The 23,731-nt window shown below is 37.1% G+C and overlaps 1 protein-coding gene across 1 annotated transcript in view; it reads left to right on the top strand.

Moving 5' to 3' along the window:
- The window catches only part of cul2 (cullin 2), a 47,785-nt gene extending 25,549 nt beyond the window's left edge, over nt 1-22,236 (top strand). Inside the window, exons 14-21 of the mRNA XM_079805562.1 lie at nt 4,030-4,116; nt 4,314-4,466; nt 6,248-6,325; nt 6,451-6,517; nt 12,182-12,384; nt 13,193-13,294; nt 14,841-14,957; nt 20,385-22,236. Of these exons, the coding sequence (XP_079661688.1) occupies nt 4,030-4,116; nt 4,314-4,466; nt 6,248-6,325; nt 6,451-6,517; nt 12,182-12,384; nt 13,193-13,294; nt 14,841-14,957; nt 20,385-20,516 (939 nt within the window). The 3' untranslated portion in view covers nt 20,517-22,236. The remainder of the gene's footprint in view (nt 1-4,029; nt 4,117-4,313; nt 4,467-6,247; nt 6,326-6,450; nt 6,518-12,181; nt 12,385-13,192; nt 13,295-14,840; nt 14,958-20,384) is intronic.
- Nucleotides 22,237-23,731: the final 1,495 nt, after the last annotated feature.

The following is a 23,731-nucleotide window of genomic DNA, read 5'->3' as shown; positions in this document are numbered from 1 at the left end:
GGCGAGTTTGCTGGCCAATTAAGAACAACAGGGATATCATGGTCCTTAAACCAGGCACTGGTTGCTTTGGCACTGTGTGCAGGTGCCAAGTCCTGTTGGAAAATGAAATCTCCATAAAGTTGGTCAGCAGCAGGAAGCATGAAGTGCTCTAAAACTTCCTGGTATACGGCTGTGTTGACCTTAGACCTCAGAAAACACAGTGGACCAACACCAGCAGATGACATGGCACCCCAAACCATCACTGACTGTGGAAACTTTACACTGGAACTCAAGCAACGGGGATTGTGTGCCTCTCCTCTCTTCCTCCAGACTCTGGGACCCTGATTTCCAAAGGAAATGCAACATTTACTTTCATCAGAGAACATAACTTTGGACCACTCAGCAGCAGTCCAGTCCTTTTTGTCTTTAGCTCAGGCGAGACGCTTCTGACGCTGTCTGTTGTTCAAGAGTGGCGACAGCTGAAACCCATGTCTTGCATACGTCTGGTTCTTGAAGCACTGACTCCAGCTGCAGTCCACTCTTTGTGAATGGGTTTTGTTTCACAATCCTCTCCAGGGTGCGGTTATCCCTATTGCTTGTACACTTTTTTTCTACCACATCTTTTCCTTCCCTTCGCCTCTCTATTAATGTGTTGGACACAGAGCTCTGTGTACAGCCAGCCTCTTTTGCAATGACCTTTTGTGTCTTGCCCTCCTTGCCCAAGGTGTCAGTGGTCGTCTTTTGGACAACTGTCAGGTCAGCAGTCTTCCCAATGATTGTGTAGACTACAGAACTAGACTGAGAGACCATTTAAAGGCCTTTGCAGGTGTTTGAGTTAATTAGCTGATTAGAGTGTGGCACCACGTGTCTTCAATATTTAACCTTTTCACAATATTCAAATTTTCTGAGATACAGAATTTTGGGAGTTGTCAGTTATAATCATCAAAATTAAAAGAAATAAACATTTGAAATTTATCAGTCTGTGTGTAATGAATGAATATAATATACAAGTTTCACTTTTTGAATGGAATTAGTGAAATAAATCAACTTTTTGATGATATTCTAATTATATGACCAGCACCTGTTGAATATGGTCAGGCAGAATAAGGCATTAACATCTGCTTTATAATTGCTAATAAACAGCCAATATCCTAGTAATATGCATGCTAATAAGCAACTAGTTAATAGTAAGAATTGAACCCTAAATCAGGGGTTTTCAAATTTTATCATCCCAGCTATGATGAATCTTGTATGAGGGACCCCCTTCCTAAAATCCATCTATATATTTGTATGTACGAAAAAACAGAGCTAAATAGTAAGTGTGACATTATAAATACAACATATTGTTTCCAAACTTAAATTGGCTATACTTAATGTTGGATGTAAAAACTCGAAGAAGAAATTTTCAATTAAAACGTATTTTTATAAGCAACTTTCACAATAAATGTATGTAAGCAGCTTACGTACTGCGTTAAGAAGAATACTGCCATAATCACTGCTATAGTGAGAAAAACTCACTAGAAAGATACAAAGCAAACATATACAATTCTGGAAAGTACGTTTACAGCAAGAAAGGAGAGAAACGTTTAGATTTAACATGAAACGGGTAGAATGTTCGGTAGACTTTATCCATTTTTGCTTTGTCTTTTTACTCTCTGGAATTTTCTGTAGACCCCTTAGAACCTTCTGGAGGACCCCTGGGGGTCCCCAGACCCTAGTTTGAAAACCCCTGCCCTAAATTATAATGAAGTGCTACTGTTAAAAAATGTTTAACAGTATTTTGACGTGTTAAAACATGCTAACAGCATGTTATCAATAACATGGAACCACAAAAATGTTAAATTATCAACATGTTAGCAGGATGTTGACGTGTTAAAACATGTTTAACAGTATGTTGACGTGTTAAAACATGCTACAAAACCGTTAAAACATGTTTAGCAGTATGTTGACATGTTAAAACATGCTAAAACATGTTTAGCAGTATGTTGACGTGTTAAAACATGTTCAGCAGTATGTTGACGTGTTTAGCAGTATTTTGACGTGTTAAAACATGCTAACAGCATGTTATCAATAACATGTAACCACAAAAATGTTAAATTATCAAAATGTTACCAGTATGTTAACATGTTAAAACATGCTACAAAACCGTTAAAACATGTTTAGCAGTATGTTGACATGTTAAAACAAGTTCAGCAGTATGTTGACGTGTTAAAACATGCTACAAAACCGTTAAAACATGTTTAGCAGTATGTTGACATGTTAAAACATGCTAAAACATGTTTAGCAGTATGTTGACGTGTTAAAACAAGTTCAGCAGTATGTTGACATGTTAAAACATGCTAAAACATGTTTAGCAGTATGTTGACGTGTTAAAACATGTTCAGCAGTATGTTGACGTGTTTAGCAGTATTTTGACGTGTTAAAACATGCTAACAGCATGTTATCAATAAAATGTAACCACAAAAATGTTAAATTATCAACATGTTAGCAGGATGTTGATGTGTTAAAACATGTTTAACAGTATGTTGACGTGTTAAAACATGCTACAAAACCGTTAAAACATGTTTAGCAGTATGTTGACATGTTAAAACATGCTAAAACATGTTTAGCAGTATGTTGACGTGTTAAAACAAGTTCAGTAGTATGTTGACATGTTAAAACATGCTAAAACATGTTTAGCAGTATGTTGACGTGTTAAAACATGTTCAGCAGTATGTTGACATGTTAAAACATGCTAAAACATGTTTAGCAGTATGTTGACGTGTTAAAACATGTTCAGCAGTATGTTGACGTGTTTAGCAGTATTTTGACGTGTTAAAACATGCTAACAGCATGTTATCAATAACATGTAACCACAAAAATGTTAAATTATCAAAATGTTACCAGTATGTTAACATGTTAAAACATGCTACAAAACCGTTAAAACATGTTTAGCAGTATGTTGACATGTTAAAACAAGTTCAGCAGTATGTTGACGTGTTAAAACATGCTACAAAACCGTTAAAACATGTTTAGCAGTATGTTGACATGTTAAAACATGCTAAAACATGTTTAGCAGTATGTTGACATGTTAAAACATGCTAAAACATGTTTAGCAGTATGTTGACGTGTTAAAACATGTTCAGCAGTATTTTGACGTGTTTAGCAGTATTTTGACGTGTTAAAACATGCTAACAGCATGTTATCAATAACATGTAACCACAAAAATGTTAAATTATCAACATGTTAGCAGGATGTTGATGTGTTAAAACATGTTTAACAGTATGTTGACGTGTTAAAACATGCTACAAAACCGTTAAAACAAGTTCAGCAGTATGTTGACATGTTAAAACATGCTAAAACATGTTTAGCAGTATGTTGACGTGTTTAGCAGTATGTTGACATGTTAAAACATGCTAAAACATGTTTAGCAGTATGTTGACGTGTTTAGCAGTATTTTGACATGTTAAAACATGCTAACAGCATGTTATCAATAACATGTAACCACAAAAATGTTAAATTATCAAAATGTTACCAGTATGTTGACGTGTTAAAACATGCTACAAAACCGTTAAAACATGTTTAGCAGTATGTTGACATGTTAAAACATGCTAAAACATGTTTAGCAGTATGTTGACGTGTTAAAACATGTTCAGCATTATGTTGACGTGTTAAAACCGTAAAAAAAAAGACGTGTTAAAACATGTTTAGCAGTATGTTGACGTGTTAAAACATGTTCAGCATTATGTTGACGTGTTAAAACCGTAAAAAAAAAGACGTGTTAAAACATGTTTAGCAGTATGTTATCAACAACATGTAACCACATGATATGAACATTTTTAATTTATCAACATGTTAAAACAAGCAAGCATTGCTAGCAAAATATTAAAACAGGAACATGCAAGTGATGTGCTAAAACATTTTAAATGTTAAATGGTGTTAAGGTTTATTGGGTACTGAACTGGTTTGATTTAGTTTCTTTCGTTTTGTGTCTAGTTTTGGTAGTCTTTCTGTGTGCGGCACTCACTGATTTCCTGTTTTTCTCTCTTTTTAATTGTCATTTGTTCTTAGTTTTATGCCAGAATGCTTGCAAAGCGGTTAATACATGGACTTTCATTATCCATGGACTCCGAGGAAGCCATGATCAACAAACTGAAGGTACAGAAAGTCTCACTCATAACAGCCGTCTTTCCTGGAGAGTGTGTAAAAGTTCACAGATGTGACTCGTCCTCCATAATCAAGTGTTCTCCGGCTGTGGGCGCCTCGGCTTTGTCATCATGGGACTGATGAAGGGTTTGGTGTGATTAAAGTGAGCAGACCTTTCATTGTTTCTCTCTCTGCCCTTTGCCCTCCAGCAAGCGTGTGGCTATGAATTCACGAGCAAACTGCACAGAATGTACACTGATATGAGCGTCAGCACCGACCTCAACAACAAATTCAACAACTTCATCAAAACCCAGGAGACTGTAGTGGACCTGGGCATCAGCTTCCAGATTTACGTTTTACAGGTAAGAGAGAATATTACTGTGTTCATGCATGTTTATTTGATCGTTTACAAATGATTCCGAAAATATTTGCCATTGAAATGACTGGGAAAAAGTGTCCCAATCAACCTAAAGTCACCAGATACTATTTGAAATCATAATTGCATTGCATGATGTTGTTTTAAATCCCAAATATTTTACTTATAACATTCATCATTACCAATTGTCACAATATTACTGTTTTTTTAAAGCTCTTCTTTCAAAAACATTTCTGACATTTGACATTGAAATATGACATTCCAACATTAAAAAGAAAGTTTCTTTTTTGGCAGATAATTTAGCTTGCTTTAAGTAAAAACTTTAAGTAAAAAAAATTTAGATTTCCCCCCAGAAAACTTTTTTTTTTTACTGTACTTATCTAGTAAACCTAAAATCTAGTAGGCCTACCTAAAGCTCATTTATTATGCAGGTCTTTGTTTCTCAGGAGAGATCACATTATTATTCATGGCTCGTTACTCGCATAAGGCCTGAGTAAAGAAAAAGTGTTTTACAAAATGTAAATGAATATATTGTTTTATGTGAATGAGTAGGCTCAATGATTCTCACATCAGTTTAAAGCAAAAACTCTAAACAAAAACACCCAATAATCAAAGGGCTTGTGAACACATACCTATTGTGTGTTTTGAAGCCTTAATTTTAAAACAAGTTTTTTAGTTTTTTCAAAAATTATGCATAAACATTATTCTCTCAAAAATACAAGCATGAACATACATGTTGCTCACATATTATGGTCGCCCAGTTTGTGCTGAATACAATAGAATTACACTTTTGCCATTAATATGTTTATAAGCAACTGAAAAATGCACAAATGTCAGAGCATGTCAACTTCTAAAGGGCCCAAAAACAGCTCAGACTCCTAGGGGTTAATACCAAATATTAAGGCCTGTTCACACCAGGAACATTAAAGCTAACTATAAATATAACTATGTTAGCATAGCATTAGACATAGTCGATTATTATGTCTTAACTGAATTTTGTTGTATTTCATAGTAGGGATCGATCGATATGGATTTTTTTAGTGCCGATGACGATACCGATTTTTTTTCCCATCAGCCTTAGCCGATTACCGATACGGGCTGCCGATTTTCTGGAGCCGATACTGCTTTTGCTCCCTCAATTTACATCATAAAAATGACACAATGATCATGATGATAACAATTAAAAATGTAAAAAAGGAACATTTATTGAACTAAAAAAAACAATGTTTAACAAATAGTAAAAACAGGTGAGGTAGAACAAGAAAATAAGAGTTCAGTTGTGAAAATAAATTCTGAAAATAAATATTTAAGCATAAATTATTACACTATTGCGCACAGTATCAACAAGCAAGCATCATAATAAAGTGCACACTGACTGTACTATACTTAAAACTTTTATACTTTTAAAACTATTTACAACCTAGTCATTTAATGCTTAGGTGCACTTAACTTAATCTCTTGAAAAAAATATCGGCGAACGCAGCAGCCTTGTATCGGCCGATACATGTAAAAATCGCAAATATCGGCCGATATATCGGTCTAACACTATTTCATAGTGACTTAAGGCCTAAAATTAAGGTAAAATTAAGGCCTGTTCACACCAGGAACATAAAGCTAACTATAAATATAACTTTGACTATGTTAGCATTATTCACTTATTCATCTGAGACATAGTCGGTTATTATGTCTTAAGTGAATTTTGTTGTATTTCATAGTGACTTGTGTTAGGAAAATGCTGCGATTTAATGTGGATTATGATTATTTCAGGCAGGCGCATGGCCCCTCACACACGTTCCCTCTTCCACGTTTGCCATCCCACAGGAGCTGGAGAAAAGTGTACAAATGGTAAGCGGCCAAACCTTGCTCATCATCATTATGGGCAAGAGCTTAAGCTTCCTCCATGTACTGAGAGCTGAACATGTAAAATCCCCTTTCATGACGCTGATTTAATGGATGTCTTTCTTCTGCAGTTCGAGTTGTTTTATAACCAGCACTTCAGCGGAAGGAAGTTGACCTGGCTACATTATCTCTGCACAGGTAAAGTCCAGCAGAAACACACACTGGCTTTCGGGTCGGTATGATTTATTGTATATATATATATATATATATATATATATATATATATATATATATATATATATGTATATATATATATATATAAAAAGAAGCCATTTTCGGCTTCAGTTTCGGTTTTCGGCCAGGTGCATCCTTAATTTTCGGTTTCGGCCCAGAATTTTCATTTCGGTGCATCACTACTTAAGAGCTATTCGGGACCGATCTGAGAGCAACTCTGAGCAAGGAAAATACACAAACTTTTATCTTAGTGAAGAGGCGGGGCTGACCCCGTTGCTACGGATGACACCGTCTTTTGAAGACTGTGATTGGTTGGTTGTCCAAAAAGGGGAAAAAAAGAGCGCTTTTAAGTATAGGGTCTATTCTGAGCCTTCACTTAGAAATTACAAACGCAAATTGTCCTATTTGACCGTTCTCTCTCACTCACACACACATTATATATTTGTATATAAATCCTTTTACTATTTACCATGCCGTTAATTTTCTATGAGATATTTGATTGGCTTAGAACTATAAACATTGTTCCACTCTTTCCAATTACACTGATTGCTGGCATGTCTATTTAATTGGTGGTTTGAAAGTTGGGTTTATTATTGTTTAATGCAACAAACATGATTCCTGCACGATCTAATCTATAGGTCTTATTAAGTCACTGTCATCCATCGTCTGCAACACATTTCTTCTCCCTCTTCGTCTTTCTGCCATTTTCTCCGCTGCTAAAGAAACTCGTAAAGGATTAGTTCACTTTTAAATAAACGTTTGCTGATATTTTACTCACCCCCATGTCATCCAAGATGTCCATGTCTTTCTTTCTGCAGTCAAAAAGAAATTAAGGTTTTGGATGAAAACAGTCCAATGTTTTTCTCCATATAATGGACTTCAATGGGCTCCAAACGGTTCAAGGTCCAAATGACAGTTTCAGTGCAGCTACAAAGGGCTTTAAACGATACCAAACGATGAATAAGGGTCTTATCTAGTCAAACCATCAGTTTCTGCGAGAAACCGAGCAGTATTTATGCTATTATTTTACCTCTTAACAGAGGAACGTGATCATCTCTGAGCTCAGCCATAACTTCCGCTAAGTGAGGTCAAATTAGATCGTGGTTATAGATATATCAATAGTAGATACCTCATTCTACTGATCAATGCAGTCGCTAATGAGGCATCTACGTAAACATCTATGACCACGATCTAATTTGACCTCACTCTCTGGAAGTTATGGCTGAGCTCAGAGTTGATCACGTTCCTCTGTTAAGAGGTAAAATAATAGCATAAATACTGCTCGGTTTCTCGCAGAAACTGATCATTTGACTAGATAAGACCCTTATTCATCGTTTGGTATCGTTTAAAGCCCTTTGAAGCTGCACTGAAACTGTCATTTGGACCTTGAACCGTTTGGAGCCCATTTAAGTCCATTATATGGAGAAAAACCCTGGACTGTTTTCATCCAAAACCTTAATTTCTTTTCGACTGCAGAAAGAAAGACATGGACATCTTGGATGACATGGGCGTGAGTAAATTATCAGCAAAAGTTTATTTACAAGTGAACTAATCCTTTAAGCCTCTTAAAAGTCCTCGTCCGTGCTCCTAACAAATTTGACCTTAAGACCTCTTTTAAGGGTTAAGATGCTTTCTGAATTACTTTTTTCTTTACTAGGATTTTTTTGTTAATTTTAAGAGTAAACGCCTACATTTCTAAGAATTTTGTCACTAGGAGCTACTCTTTGCATTAAGATTCTTTATGAATACGGGCCCTGGGTTTTTGGTTCTGGGGTTGTTTAGCTTGTTTGCTGTACACCTTGACACATATCAGCTTTCATGTTCTGTTTTTTGTTATAAGTCAGAAATGACAAGGAGGCGCTTTATGCAATACAAAGTCAATGGAGACGGTTTGATTGTTTCCCCCCTGGTGGGCGTGGTTTTCAGATTATGACACGTGTCTCTAGAAATGAAAACAAAATCGTCCTCTATACCCTTAAATAGGTCACTATTTGAGAGGACAGCCATTTGTAGTGGTGTCCGAAACCATAGTGGATGTTATTGAGTGCACTCATTCGATCCCACAATGCACCGCAATAACGAGTGTACAGCCGATGTACACTCAACAGCTTGCTAGAGAATACCCAATAATGCACTGTGAGGGTTGTGCCGAATTAATTCCTTTTTAATTGATTATTAAATTGTGTAATGGCGGTTTCCATGGCAGAGTTCAAGATAAATCTTTCATTACTACTGGAGCTGCCAGTTTGGAAAGTTACAAAAGCTTATTAAACCACAAGCACAAACTATGCTAAAGCGGAACACCCAGTGCCCGAATTCACTCGTGTTCATTCACTGCTTCAAGTGGAGTAATGTAGGGAGTAGGGATTGAGGGTGTAGGGGGCTAGAGCTAGTGTTTGTTGGCTGGTGCTGTGGAAGCCGGATTAGCCGCACCTGGTATTTCTACACAACCACAGCAAATCCCCGGCACAGTTCAGCAGCAAGAGTCAGATTATCACACTGAGCTGTGACAAAATATCCTGAGTAATCCGGTAACACCGCAGGACGAGCAAAATACAGTCTCACTTCTAGTACTCATAACATTGAGCGATTTGAGAGTATTTGAACAAACCTTTAGCCCTCACGTATGGTCCCAGACATACTTACTCATTATTATTACTATTGGCCACATTTTACATTTTTAGAACATTTCAAAATAATAGTAAAGTTTATGAAATAACACGCATTGAAATATGGAAAATATGTGGTGACCAAAACAAGTTAAACAAATCGAGATGTATTATTATTTATATTAAAGGGTTAGTTCACCCAAAAAGGAAAATTCTGTCATTAATTACTTCCCCTCATGTCGTTCGACACCCGTCAGACCTCCGTTCATCTTCAGAACACAAATGAAGATATTTTAGTGTAAATCTGATGGCTCTGAAAGGCCTCCATTGGCACAATGGCACGGTTCACTCTCAAGACCCTTAAAGACACTAAAGACGTCGTTACAAAGTCCATCTCACTACAGTGGTTCTACAATAACTTTATGGAGTGACGAGAATAGTTTTTGTGCGCAAAAAAACCCTAAATAATGACTTATATAGTGATGACGATTTCAAAACACGGCATCATGAAGCTTCGAAGCGTTATGAATCAGTGAGTCGATTCAGCAGTTTGGATCGCCAAATTTCAGCAGTTTGACACGCGATCCGAATCATCATTCGACTCACTGATTCATAACGCTTCGAAGCTTCATGATGCCGTGTTTTGAAATCGTCATCACTATACAAGTCATCATTTAGGGTTTTTTTGCACACAAAAACTATTCTCGCCGATTCATGAAGTTATTTTAGAACCGCTGTAGTGAGATGGACTTTGTAACGACGTCTTTAGTGTCTTTTAAGGGTCTTGAGAGTGAACTGTGCATTGTGCCAATGGAGGCCTTTCAGAGCCATCAGATTTACACTAAAATATCTTCATTTGTGTCTGAAGATGAACGGAGGTCTGACGGGTGTCGAACGACATGAGGGTGAGTAATTAATGACAGAATTTCATTTTTGGGTGAACTAACCTTTCGAAGGTTGTCGAAGGTAAGTTACTCAACTAGCTAGCGAATATATCACCGTAACTTTGCTCATAAATGATAGATCCAAAGTGTGAGTGCTTGACTTGTGTCATGAGTGAATTTGGGTGTCATTCCAAAGGCAGCGCGCGCTCCGAAACAGAACGAGACGAGACGAGTAAATTATACTTTCGGTTTCATGTGCAAGTCAGGGATGGCTGACGCAAAACTGTAGTTCCGAAGCGCAGATGTTTCGAGTCGAACGATCCGAAGCGTGATTCAAAACACCTATGTCACGTGACTACAGCTAAATGAAGCCAAAAATATCTTATATAATGTGTATCTTTGTTAATTGTTTATCTTTTGTTTATATATATATATATATATATATATATATATATATATATATATATAATGTATGTATATATATATATATATATATATATATATATATATATATATATATATAATGTATGTGTATATATATATATATATATATATATATATATATATATGTATATATGTATATATATATATATATATATATATATATATATATATATATATATATATATATATATATATATATATATATATATATATATATATATATATATATATATATATATATATATATATATATATATATATATATATATATGTATATATATATATATATATATATATATATATATATATATGTATATATATATATATATATATATATATATATATATGTGTGTATATATATATATATATATATATATATATATATATATATATATATATATATATATATATATATATATATATATATATGTGTGTATATATATATATGTATATATATATGTATATGTATATGTATATGTATATGTTTCTCTATGTTATTTATAGAGAGCTGTGGGAGGGCTGTGTTGCAGAAATTAAATAGTTTATATACATTTTTATATTTATTTTTCTTATGCTTTTCTTTGTCATGTACAGTGTTGGGGATAACGCATTACAACTTGAGTTACGTAATAATATTACTTTTTCAAGTAACTAGTAAAGTAACGCATTACTTTTCAAATTTACAACAAAATATCGGAGTTACTTTTTCACATTTATTTGACTGACAGCTCTCCTGCCCCCATGTTGAGAAAAGTGAGAGTAAGTGCAGTGGCGTATGTGTGTGTGTGTGTGTTATTGTAGGTCTAGACTAAATGTGAGCATTCATTTATCTCACTATCACAATGAAGATTCTGTACTCCTCAAAATGAATAAAATCAGTCAAATGCAAAATCAGAGAACTATGCAAACCTCAAATATATAAATGTTAAATAAAACTAATATTTTTATGCATTTAATCTACCTTTATTGACCAATGTCGTGCTGCTGACCTTTGATGATTCAGTTAAGCCATGAGCAAAAATAACTAGATTTTTGTTTTTATTAGTAAAACGTTTTTCTCCTGCGTCCTATTCTTCCATTATCCAGAATGGCAGCACATTTTTACCTCAGCCTGAGGCCTATTATTTCAATTTTGGTATGAAGAGGTCTTTACATTTGCACAAAAAATGACTTTTTTTGCTATTAAAAAACAAAATAAAAAAGCAAGCCCATCCCAGGTGAGGAAAAGTAAAGCAAAAGTAACGTAACGCATTACTTTTCTTAAAAAGTAACTAAGTAACTCAATTAGTTACTTTTTAAGGGAGTAACGCAATATTGTAATGCATTACTTTTCAAAGTAACTTTCCCCAACACTGGTCATATATAACAATAACTTGCATATAATTGGATATGACTGTTGGTTGGACAAAAATATATATATATATATACTGCAATAAAAAATTCATAGTTACAATGATAATTTGGTTATTTTTGCATGTCTCCAGGGGCTCTCTAGCTCTTAATTCGTGTAATCTATTTGCTGTATTGATTAATCCTAATGTATACAATACATACAGCTTAATGGAAAAGTTTTCCTTATATTTCTTTCAGGGCCAATAAAAATATAGAAGGGGCCAGTGGGAATTTTTTTTTACGTTGAGCCCTGCATAGTATTTGTGTATAGTGGTTCTCAACCAACTTGTTTCTCTCAGGTGAGGTAAAGATGAATTATCTGTCCAAGCCGTATGTGGCCGTGGTGACCACCTATCAGATGGCGGTGCTGCTGGCGTTCAATAACAGCGAGACTGTGAGCTACAAAGAACTGCAGGACAGCACGCAGATGAACGAGAAGGAGCTCCAGAAGACTATTAAATCTCTGCTGGACGTCAAGATGATCAACCACGACTCTCAGAAGGCAAGCACAGCTGCTCATACAAATGCTTTTATTTCTAGTTGATTGCTTGATTTTTTTTTTTTAAGTGCCCCTGTTATGCTATTTTAAAGGTTCCTAATTTAGTTTGAGTCTCCTACGACAGGTTTACATGCATCCAAGGTCAAGAAACACTTGAATTTACTCCTAATATACACTGCAGAGTCAGCTCTTTTCTCACAGTGTCTGAAACTGGGCTTGATAAAGGATCAGGTCTTTCTAAATGCTTCGTTTCCAGAGAGCCTGCTCTGCTCTGATTGGTCAGATGGCCCAGTCTGTTGTGATTGGTCTACTCTGCTCTGATTGGTCAGATGGCCCAGTCTGTTGTGATTGGTCTACTCTGCTCTGATTGGTCAGATGGCCCAGTCTGTTGTGATTGGTCGGCTAAATGACCATATCTGAATTTCAGCTCCAGATCTTCCTCAGCACTTGTGTGATGGCTTCGGCTTTACTGTCATTTTGCGTCCTCATCCTTTGGAAGTGGATTTGCTTTTGCAGCACAGTAAACTGCGTCTTCTCAACATGAACAACACAATCCAAACTCCAGCTACAGCGCTCGAGGGTCAAAGTAGACGTTGTTCACCGGCAGCCAATGAAGACTGGCATTATGCAAATGTGTTCAGAATCGCTTCTTTCTTTTGGGAGAAAATAACTCCATTTATCTGCACATTCACAAACCGCTGCATCACACACTGCATGAAAGGTCATATCCAATAAAGCATAACAGGGGCACTTGAATGAAACTGTGAATTGATTGATTATAACTAAACTCCCACTTTCTCTTCCCCTCCAGGAGGAAATTGAGGCCGAATCCACTTTTTCCCTAATTATGAGTTTCACCAGTAAAAGAACAAAGTTCAAGATCACGACGTCAATGCAGAAGGACACACCACAGGTACTGAGCCTCATATTGAGCAGATGTCACACGTTCATCTTGTTATATATTGTCTGAATTCCCGACCCGGGTTCGAATCCGCCTTTTGCAGAGTTCGCTCTTCTCCCTTTTCCCCATCACATATCACTTTGGAAAGGCATTTACTTTCAATAAAGATTAAGAAAATGTTCTAAAAGTGAAAATAAAGTGCCTAATGAAATGTATTGGGTAGGGTTAGGGGTCGTCTAGGGAGGGCTTTTATTGTCCTATTAATATTGAGATGTAAATAGTATGTATCTGTCAAAATAAAGTATAAATAGCATCTAATTACTATTTATATTGTAAAGAACTACTACTTTTACGTGGTGTGAATAGAATATATCACTATTTTCAAGGGCTGGGCAAATTAACGCGTTAACACGGGCGATTAATTTTTTCAGCTTAACGCTTTAAAAATATTTAATGCAAATAATGCAGCGTCCGTTTTTATATCCATTTTTATATCCATTTTCACTCCTATTCATGTAAATGCTTTCAAGCACGATAAGACACGAAAATGCGCTGTATGTCAATGTCCTGTATGTGTGTGTGTGTGTGTGTGTGTGTGTGTGTCCTGTCTGTGTGGGTGCGTCTCATGTCAGCTAATGACACACATGACACACACACACACACTCGACGCACAGACAGATTCGCGTCAGTCTCCTGCTCACATCCAGTTCTCTTTTGCTCTTGAACAAACAATAACAACAACACAGAGAATTTTGAGTATTCTCATATTAGGAGTCTTAAATTAGTCGAATAACGTCTTAAATGAACTTAAAGAGTTGTGAGGAAATGAGATGCGCGGCTGTTCTTAAAGTGACAGTAGCACTGATGATGCCTGTCATTAATGTTCATCACAGAACAGCGGGAACAGAGACAATTGTAGCTTTAATGAGGATTAATCTATATTTCATTTATTATTTATGCAGTTAAGAAAGCTGTTTGATAACGATTACATTTCTGTATATGTCTAACAGGGAAGGCACAGGTAAAAAATAACATTTATTATAATGGGTTTATGTAAAGATTGTTTTAAGTTCACTTAAATTAAAAGTTGTTTTTATAAAGCCTAATAAATGTTGAAATTGGGAGCTTTCAGTTAAACTGTAATGTAACGTCATTAATGTTTCATAGAGACATCAGTGATACTGGCCTTCATTCATAAAAACATATACAACACATATTTAAAATATGCTGTCAATAAATTGTTTCTGCATTAATTTGGAGAGTAACTGAAATTATTACAATATCAAAATATTAACAACTTAAAATATTAACAACTTAAAATATTAAAAACTCGCGATTAATTACAGAAAAAATTTGATTAATTAGTTAATTTTTTTAATCGATTCCCAGCACTACTATTTTCACTCAGTAAACAACATCTACAGCACTAAGAGATAAACATGGCCTTTGATCTGAGTATCCTTAGTCTGCACTCTTCTGCTCTTTCCATGACCTTTTGACCTCTTCTGAGGTGACCAAATCTAGTCTTATAAACCGTGTTGCGTCCTCTGTGTGGCAGGAACTGGAACAGACGAGGAGTGCCGTGGATGAAGACAGGAAAATGTATTTACAGGCTGCTATAGTGAGGATTATGAAAGCCAGGAAAGTCTTGAGACACAACGCCCTCATACAGGAGGTGAGATGACATGTATTCTGCTGAAGTCGAGTGTTTGAGTGTATAATCCTCACTTGTGGCTTGGGAGAAGCGCTGAAGGTGTGTGTGGTTCCTGACGCTGAGGTCGGACTGCAGATGCAGATAAGAGCATGTGAAATGTCAGGAATGAGAGACGTTGTCATAGACTTCTGTCAGAACACGCCTGAAGAGCGATCGCCCGCCAACACAGGCTGTTACACAACACCTGTAATGTGTACTGTTTTTATTATGCGCGCACACACACACACACACAAACACACACACACACACAATCGCATAGACACGCACACATGCACAAACAGACAGACACACACACACATACATGCATACATACACACACACACACACACACACACACACACACACACACACACACACACACACACACACACAGACACTCACATAAACACACACACACACACACACACACACATAAACACACACGGACACACACACTTGCACTGACACACACACACAGATACACAAACACACACACACACACACACAATCGCACCGACACGCACACACACACTTGCACCGACACGCACACATACACACACACTCACTCAGACACACTCATACACACACACACACACACACAGACGCTCAAATAAACACACACAGATACACACACTTGCACTGACATGCACACTTACACAGAGACACTCACACACACACACACACACACAGAGACACAGATACAGACACACACACACACACACACACACACACACACACAGAGACACAGATACAGACACACTCTCTCACACACGCACACACACACACACACACACACACACATACATCACAGACACAGACACACTCACATACATCACAGACACAGATACACACACACACACACACACACACACACACACACACACACACACACACACACACACACACACACACACACACACACACACACACACACACACACACACACACACACACACACACATACATCACAGACAGATACACTCACACAGACACACACACCTACATCACACACACAGACACACAGACACACAGACACACACACACACACACACACACACACACACACACACACACATACATCACACACTCAGATACACTCACACAGACACACACACATACATCACACACACAGATACACTCACACAGACACACACACACACACACACACACACACACACACACACACATACACACATACATCACACACTCAGATACACTCACACAGACACACACACATACATCACACACACAGATACACTCACACAGACACACACACACACACACACACACACACACACACACACACACACACACACACACACACACACACACACACACACACACACACACACACACACACATCACACACACAGATACACTCACACAGACACACACAGCACTAAACTCACACTGTTTGTTTCTCGTGTCCAGAGGTAAGCTGCACATTGTTTGTCTCTTTTGAACAGGGACCGTAGAGGGAATGGTATAATAGATCATAACCTGTTTGCATTGAACAGGAGGTTCTGTAAAAAAAATTACAAATAAGATTCATGTTTCACCTCAAAATCAAATGAAAAGGATATAATAATTGTATTTTTCATAAAGAAAATGAAGCCTGAAACCAGTAAGATCTGTTATTGATTTTCATGGTAATTGAGCACATTTACACCCCAAATTCTCATTCAGGACTGAAAAACATCCTGATTTGATCCAAATTAGCATACATTTAATTTAGAAAACCAAACACTACCATAATGTTTATTCTACATTTTACACTGATGTTCAAAATTGTATTCAGTAAGGACGCATTAAATCAAAAGACTTTAAAATATTACAATATTCTTATTCTTCCTGGAAAAATGTTTACCACAGCTTCCATAAAAATGTTAAGCGGCAAAAACTGATTTCAACATTGATAATAATCATAAATGTTTCCTGAGCAGCAAATCATCATCTGAAGGATCATGTGACACTGAAGACTGGAGTAATGATGATCAGCTTTGATAGCAAATGTCCATACATGGAATATTTCTTCTGGTTTAATCCGTATTGTCAATATCTGCAGCCAATAATGTTGTGGAAACACGTTTTTGAAGAATATGGGGAACATCTGTTTATTGTAAATGGCAAGGCCGAGCTACAGCTGCTGACATGAATTGTATTCATATGTTATCATATTACAAACTCATGGGGACAAAAACTTAATAAGTTGTAGTTATGAAATCTGTACTTAACATTTTAATATTCCACTTATATTCTGATCAACCAATATTGCTTTAATTCAGCTGTTTACTGTTTATGAAAGGAAAGGAAAAACACAGGGAAAACGCTAGGAAATGGATTTGATTATGGGCTGTCAGTTTCTTCCTGTAGTGTAATAATGCAGCTGCTCATAACAATGGCAGCGCTCAATCTTCAGTGTGTTGCTTTATTAGCTGGACGTATCAAGGACACTGGCAGGTCTGCTTTATCTCGTAGGAAATATGGATTTCAATAAAGTCTGCAACTTTAATCTGTACACAAGCTTTGCTAAAAAGATCAAATCCTCAGTTTCTGGGTCATTCATCATGACAAGACGCTTCTTATCAGTTCCCAAGAACATTCTTGTAACCAGAGATAAGTTTATAATCAGACTTTGAAAGAACATACACTATATTGCCAACTTTATAATGAACTTTAATGCCATCCCATTCTTAATCCGTAGGGTTTAATATGGAGTCGGCCCACCCTTTGCAGCTCTAACAGCTTCAGCTCTTCTGGGAAGGCTTTCCTCAAGGTTTAGGAGTGTGTTTATGGGGATTCTTCTAGAAGTGCATGTGTGAGGTCAGGCACTGATGTTGGACGAGAAGGCCTGGCTCTCAGTCTCCGCTCTAATTTATCCCAAAGCTGTTATATCGGGTCGAGGTCAGGACTCAAGTTCCTCCACACCAAACTCGCTCCTCATGTCTTTATGGACATGTTGGGACAGGGGCCGTCCCCAAACTGTTCCCACAAAGTTGGGAGCATGAAATTGTCCAAAATGTCTTGGTGAAGCATTAAGAGTTCCTTTCACTGGAACTAAGAGGCCAAGCCCAACCCCTGAAAAACAACCCCACACCATAATCCCCCCTCCACCAAACTTTACACATGGCACAATGCAGCCAGGCAAGTCCCGTTCTCCTGGCAACCGCCAAACCCAGACAGAGAAGCGTGATTGGTTTTACCCCACTGCATCCCACGCTTTGCATTGCACTTGGTGATGTAAGGCTTGGATGAGCTGCTTGGCCATGGAAACCCATTCCATGAAGCTCTACACACTGTTCTTGAGCTCATCTGAAGGCCACATGAAGTTTGGAGCTATTGTTAAATCTGTAGTTATAAGTTGGTGATTTCTGCCCACTGTGACCCTCAGCATGCGCTGACCCCGCTCTGTGATTTTACGTGACCTACCACTTCGTGGCTGAGTTGCTGTTGTTCTCGATTGCTTCTTCTTTGTTATAACAGCACTAACAGTTGAGCGTGGAATATTTAGTAGTGAGGAAATTGCACAGATGGAAACTGATCACAGTACCAGTTCTCTGAGCTCCTGAGAGCGACACATTCTCTCACTAATGTGTGTAGAAGCGTCTGCAGGCCTAGTGCTGGATTTATACACCTGTGGCCATGAAGGGATTGAACACCTGAATTCAATGATTTGGAGGGGTGTCCCAATACTTATGGCAATGTAGTGTATATCTGAATGTGAGGATATGTTCAGATTCAGAACATTTAACATATCCCGCATAGAAAAATAAACACAACAAAGTGTGTGCAGGGGTTTATTTTCCAGAGAAAATAATAAAAACATAAAAATAATTATAGCTGCAAGCAGCAATTATCAGGGAAAAGCACAAAGAACACAAGTCATGCCAACATGGCGCAATGATTGGTTGGTATTCTGTGAAACATGGTGGTAGTTACACCTTCGGCTTACTATCACAGCCCTTTACAACACACAGAACCATGGCTAATCACACAGATAAATCCACAACACAATTTGTCGGCTGCAAGCCTGAAACTCTCTCTGCAACTAAACGAACTTAGTGCCGGTCACATTGAAAGTTACCTAGCTGGGCTACTTTCAGGCGCTGTAATATCATTGCGCCGCTGCAGCCATGGTACGGCCAAGAAGATCCGCGACTATTACGCAGGAATGAGAAGGTAGTTCCTAGCCATATAGGTGTAGAAAATCGCAACTTTTCTTTTTCAGTTGGTCTTAGCACACGATGTAACTGTAGAAGAGTCAAGTTTTAAATAGGAAAAATATTGAAAGTGTCTTTGGTCATTTTTTGAATGAGATGCTAATGGACTGATCAGAATCAATGATGTATGCTAAGCTATGCTAAAAGTGCTACCGCCAGATACAAAGATCGGCAGAATGGATTCAAAAACGGTAAAACTCAACTATTTAACTCTAGGGGACTTGTAAAATGAGCCTATTTTCAAATTTTTCTTCAATGTTCCTTAAATGTTTAATATATATTTTTAATGAAAATGAAAAGAGGCAGAGTGGTGTTTTATGACATATTTCTCCTGGAGCGCCTTGAACGCGCGTCTATTTCGCTTCAAACGCTCGATTTATATGCGCGTCCAATTCGCTGTTGGCACTCGAATGGATTCAAAACGTTCAAGCGTCCAACCAGACGCGATTTTGACGCTCTATTCGCGTTTGGTGTGAACGCAGCATAAGTCACATACTGCCATTGCGTTTGTAAAATATAGCAGTTTTTTGACAAAATTCAAAACGGCTGTTATGGGAAAATTGGTATTGTTCGACTTGGCATGCTGCACCAAATTTAAAGAGACCACTTTTATGATGTTTATTGAAGTTATAAGCAAAAATATTAGTTTTTGTATCTCCGGACCCATAGGTGGCACTGTGCAGAAACTGTGCTAAAGCATTGCGGAGATATAGCCTTACGTCCATTTGGGCGGGCATTTCGTTGAATTTGGTTAAATTTTCATGATTGGATTAAATGGTACAATCGAATCGTCTCGAGGAAAAAAATATTTAGTTTCTAGCCCTTACGGTTCAAAAGTTATTAGCACAAACGCAAGTCAAACTTTGGACAGTAGGTGGCGCTAGAGGGATTGAGTTAGAGACTTCAAATTTGCTTTGGTGAATGTTCAGACTGTCCTCTACCTGTGTGCCAAATTTCATAACTTTTAAATCATACGGTTCTATGGGCTGCCTTTGACTTCCAGAGCGGAAGACTTTTTTTGTTGTTGTTGTCATGTCTGAAACTTTGTATTGACCAATCAGCATCCAGGACTGGAACGGTCCATTTTATAATGTCGGTAAATGTAGTAATTGTGAATGTTTGAATTACACTCTATGTACATACAATATACAAGCATCCTAATTTTGTCTGTGTGTGTTTATTCTTTCAGGTAATCAACCAATCCAAAGCGAGATTCAGCCCGAGTATCAGCATGATCAAGAAGTGCATTGAGGTTCTTATCGACAAGCAGTACATCGAGCGAAGCCAGAGCTCTGCGGATGAATACAGCTATGTCGCATAAAACCATATTAATTTAACGAAAGAAAATAAACGCCGTAAAGCGTGAACGGTAAACATGTCTTTTATTTTCGGCTCTGGCTGGCTCCGGCCCTCATCCATCGGATTGAATCGGGACTCTGTGCCTCCATCTTTGTTAAAAAAGGGCCTCCGAGTAGCTGGACAGTCATCAAAAGCACCGTCTCCCCAAACCCCGCCCCTCCTCCTTCTGATTTTATGCTGTTTACATCACCAGTGCCACGCCCAGTGCGTCTACGAAAAAAGAGGAATGCCTATAGTTACTCGAGTGTAAGAGGATCATACATTTTTAGACGTAATCGTACAAGAGAAAGCGAGCAAATGAAACGCATCACATAGAGCAAAATTGTTTGAGAAACGGCCGGAAAAAAACAACCACGCTTTCTTTTCTCACGTTGCAGTTGTTGTGTGTATTCTTTTTTTAATGTATCAAAGTAAAAGAAATATTGTAATAAAACTGGTATACTGATAATTGCATTTACTTTCAAAATATTAAAAATATGAGGTGACAAACATGATTCTGCTGCTTGTCAAATAAACAAATAAAAACACACTTTTTCGTAAATGTTTTGAGAAGAATGACTGCATCTTTAGTAGTTATTAAAGCTTTATTTATTATAAATGTTTATTAGTTGAATGCATATGAACTCCACCGCAAAGTGACTTTCTTTGAGCCCGAGTTTAGGGCGTGAACGCGAGAAAATGATGGTAAATTTATCGAAATGAAGTTTCAACCATAGATATACATAATAAAGGCTAGATGTCTCGCCAATGGAGGTCGATGTCCGCACCTGGCGGCCATTTTGTCACTCCTAACATTGTTTTCATGGTGCTTGCACTTTTTAAATAACCATAACTTGCTCGATTTTCTACCGATTTTCAAACTGTTTGGTTTGTTATAAACGTCCGAGATGTAGTTATGACACTGCATACTTATGAAAAATTATTCATAATTATAGCCACGTTAATAATGTTTGTAAGAAACTAAACCATTTGTAAATCCGTCAAGATGTCAGCGAGATAAGAGTATTTGTGTTCAGATCACCAGAAATCCGCCAGAAAGCTTGCCTGTGACAAGATGGCCGCCGGTGATGACGTTAGAGACTCCGCCGTAAGACATCTAGCCTTTATAATGTATATCTTTGGTTTCAACTAGCCAAGTTGCATGCACAAAACACACCTGATGCTCGTGTTTTACTCATTTGAACACCCCTGAAGTCGCAATTACGACTTCCCTACTTGGACTGCGTCTGAAATTGCACATGCTGAAACTACACATGCTATATTGGGTAGTCTTCATAAGCAAATCTCACTCTTTCAGCTCCTCCTAGCTGAGGATTCAGCCCTAATGAAAGCCATATGGAGAAGCCTGACCGAATCAACATGCCTACAGTATGTGCATGTCATCAGCAAAACATTTCTGTACAATATACATCATCTTACGTAAGCCTGACATTTTGCAGATTCACAGATGTCGAGTCACTGGAAGCTTCAGAAAGCAATAAATCTTCATTACAAGTGAAGAGCAGATACTTCAGGACTCTTATCTACCACAAGGGGGCGTTATGCATTATAAAAAGCAGAAACCTATAGACCACACAGTCTCAGAAATCTTTTGAACTAGTATGATATCTGTCTTGTAAACAAGCGCTGTGTATCTGTCCAGTGTCTTTATTGGAAAAGAAATAAACATCTGTGTTCTTGCTAAATGTGGATGCATACGGCCGCTTTGCATGCATGTCTTGTTTAAAAGATTTCATGAGAAACCTACAATTATCAAATCTCCTTTTTTTTGGATTATGATAGCTGGCTCAAAGAGGCTCTAGCTTGATCAAGACCAGTTCCATCAGATTCTTCATCTTGGACTAGCTAATGATCTGGGATGGAACCAGATAAGCCCAAAGATGTAATCTCAACTGCAATCAGACAGATAAACTACAGGGGGATGTATATTTACTTCTGGATCTTTAGATCTTTCAACCTTTATTCACTATGATGTCTGGCAAAATTATTATTAATATGATTCAACTGATCACAAACCAATGGAATAAAGCACAACCGTATAACTTAAATATAAAGGTTCTTTATTGGCGTCAATGCTTCCATAAAGAACCTTAAAGGGATAGTTCTCCCACAAATGAAAATAATGTCTTTAATTATTCATGTCATTCCAAACCAAAGTTTTCTTTAATGAAATCTGAGAGTTTTCTGTCCCTCCATTGACAGTTACGCAACGAATTACATCATTACAGTAATTCAGTGGTTTAACCTCAATTTTATGAAGTGACACGAGTGCTTTGTGCAACAAAAAAAAACATAATTCAACACCACTTTATTTACAAAATATTCATCTCCAACGCGTGTTCACGAGAGATCCACGACGCATGCGTGTTGTGTTGACATGAGAGCAGACTTTATTACCTGAACGCGCATTGGACATTACTATTTTGTGAATAAAGTGGTAAATTATGTTTTTTTTACACAAACAAAGCACTTTTTCCCTCAGAATTGTGTTATATAAAGTCAGAATTGTGAGAAATAAAGTCAGAAATGTGTGATATAAAGTCAGAATTGTGAGAAATAGTCAGAAATGTGTGATATAAAGTCAGAATTGTGAGAAATAAAGTCAGAAATGTGTGATATAAAGTCAGAATTGTGAGATGTAAAGTCAGAAATGTGTGATATAAAGTCAGAATTGTGAGAAATAAAGTCAGAAATGTGTGATATTAAGTCAGAATTGTGAGATGTAAAGTCAGAAATGTGTGATATAAAGTCAGAATTGTGAGAAATAGTCAGAAATGTGTGATATAAAGTCAGAATTGTGAGAAATAAAGTCAGAAATGTGTGATATAAAGTCAGAATTGTGAGATGTAAAGTCAGAAATGTGAGAAATAAAGTCAGAAATGTGTGATATAAAGTCAGAATTGTGAGATGTAAAGTCAGAAATGTGTGATATAAAGTCAGAATTGTGAGATGTAAAGTCAGAAATGTGTGATATAAAGTCAGAATTGTGAGATGTAAAGTCAGAATTGTGAGATATAAAGTCAGAAATGTGTGATATAAAGTCAGAATTGTGAGAAATAAAGTCAGAATTGTGAGATGTAAAGTCAGAAATGTGTGATATAAAGTCAGAATTGTGAGAAATAAAGTCAGAAATGTGTGATATAAAGTCAGAATTGTGAGAAATAAAGTCAGAAATGT

Source organism: Gobio gobio (genome assembly GCF_949357685.1).
Source record: "Gobio gobio genome assembly, chromosome: 23".
Classification (NCBI taxonomy): domain Eukaryota; kingdom Metazoa; phylum Chordata; class Actinopteri; order Cypriniformes; family Gobionidae; genus Gobio; species Gobio gobio.
Note: the sequence above shows the minus strand (reverse complement) of the source record. Positions and strands in the feature narration are given on the sequence as shown.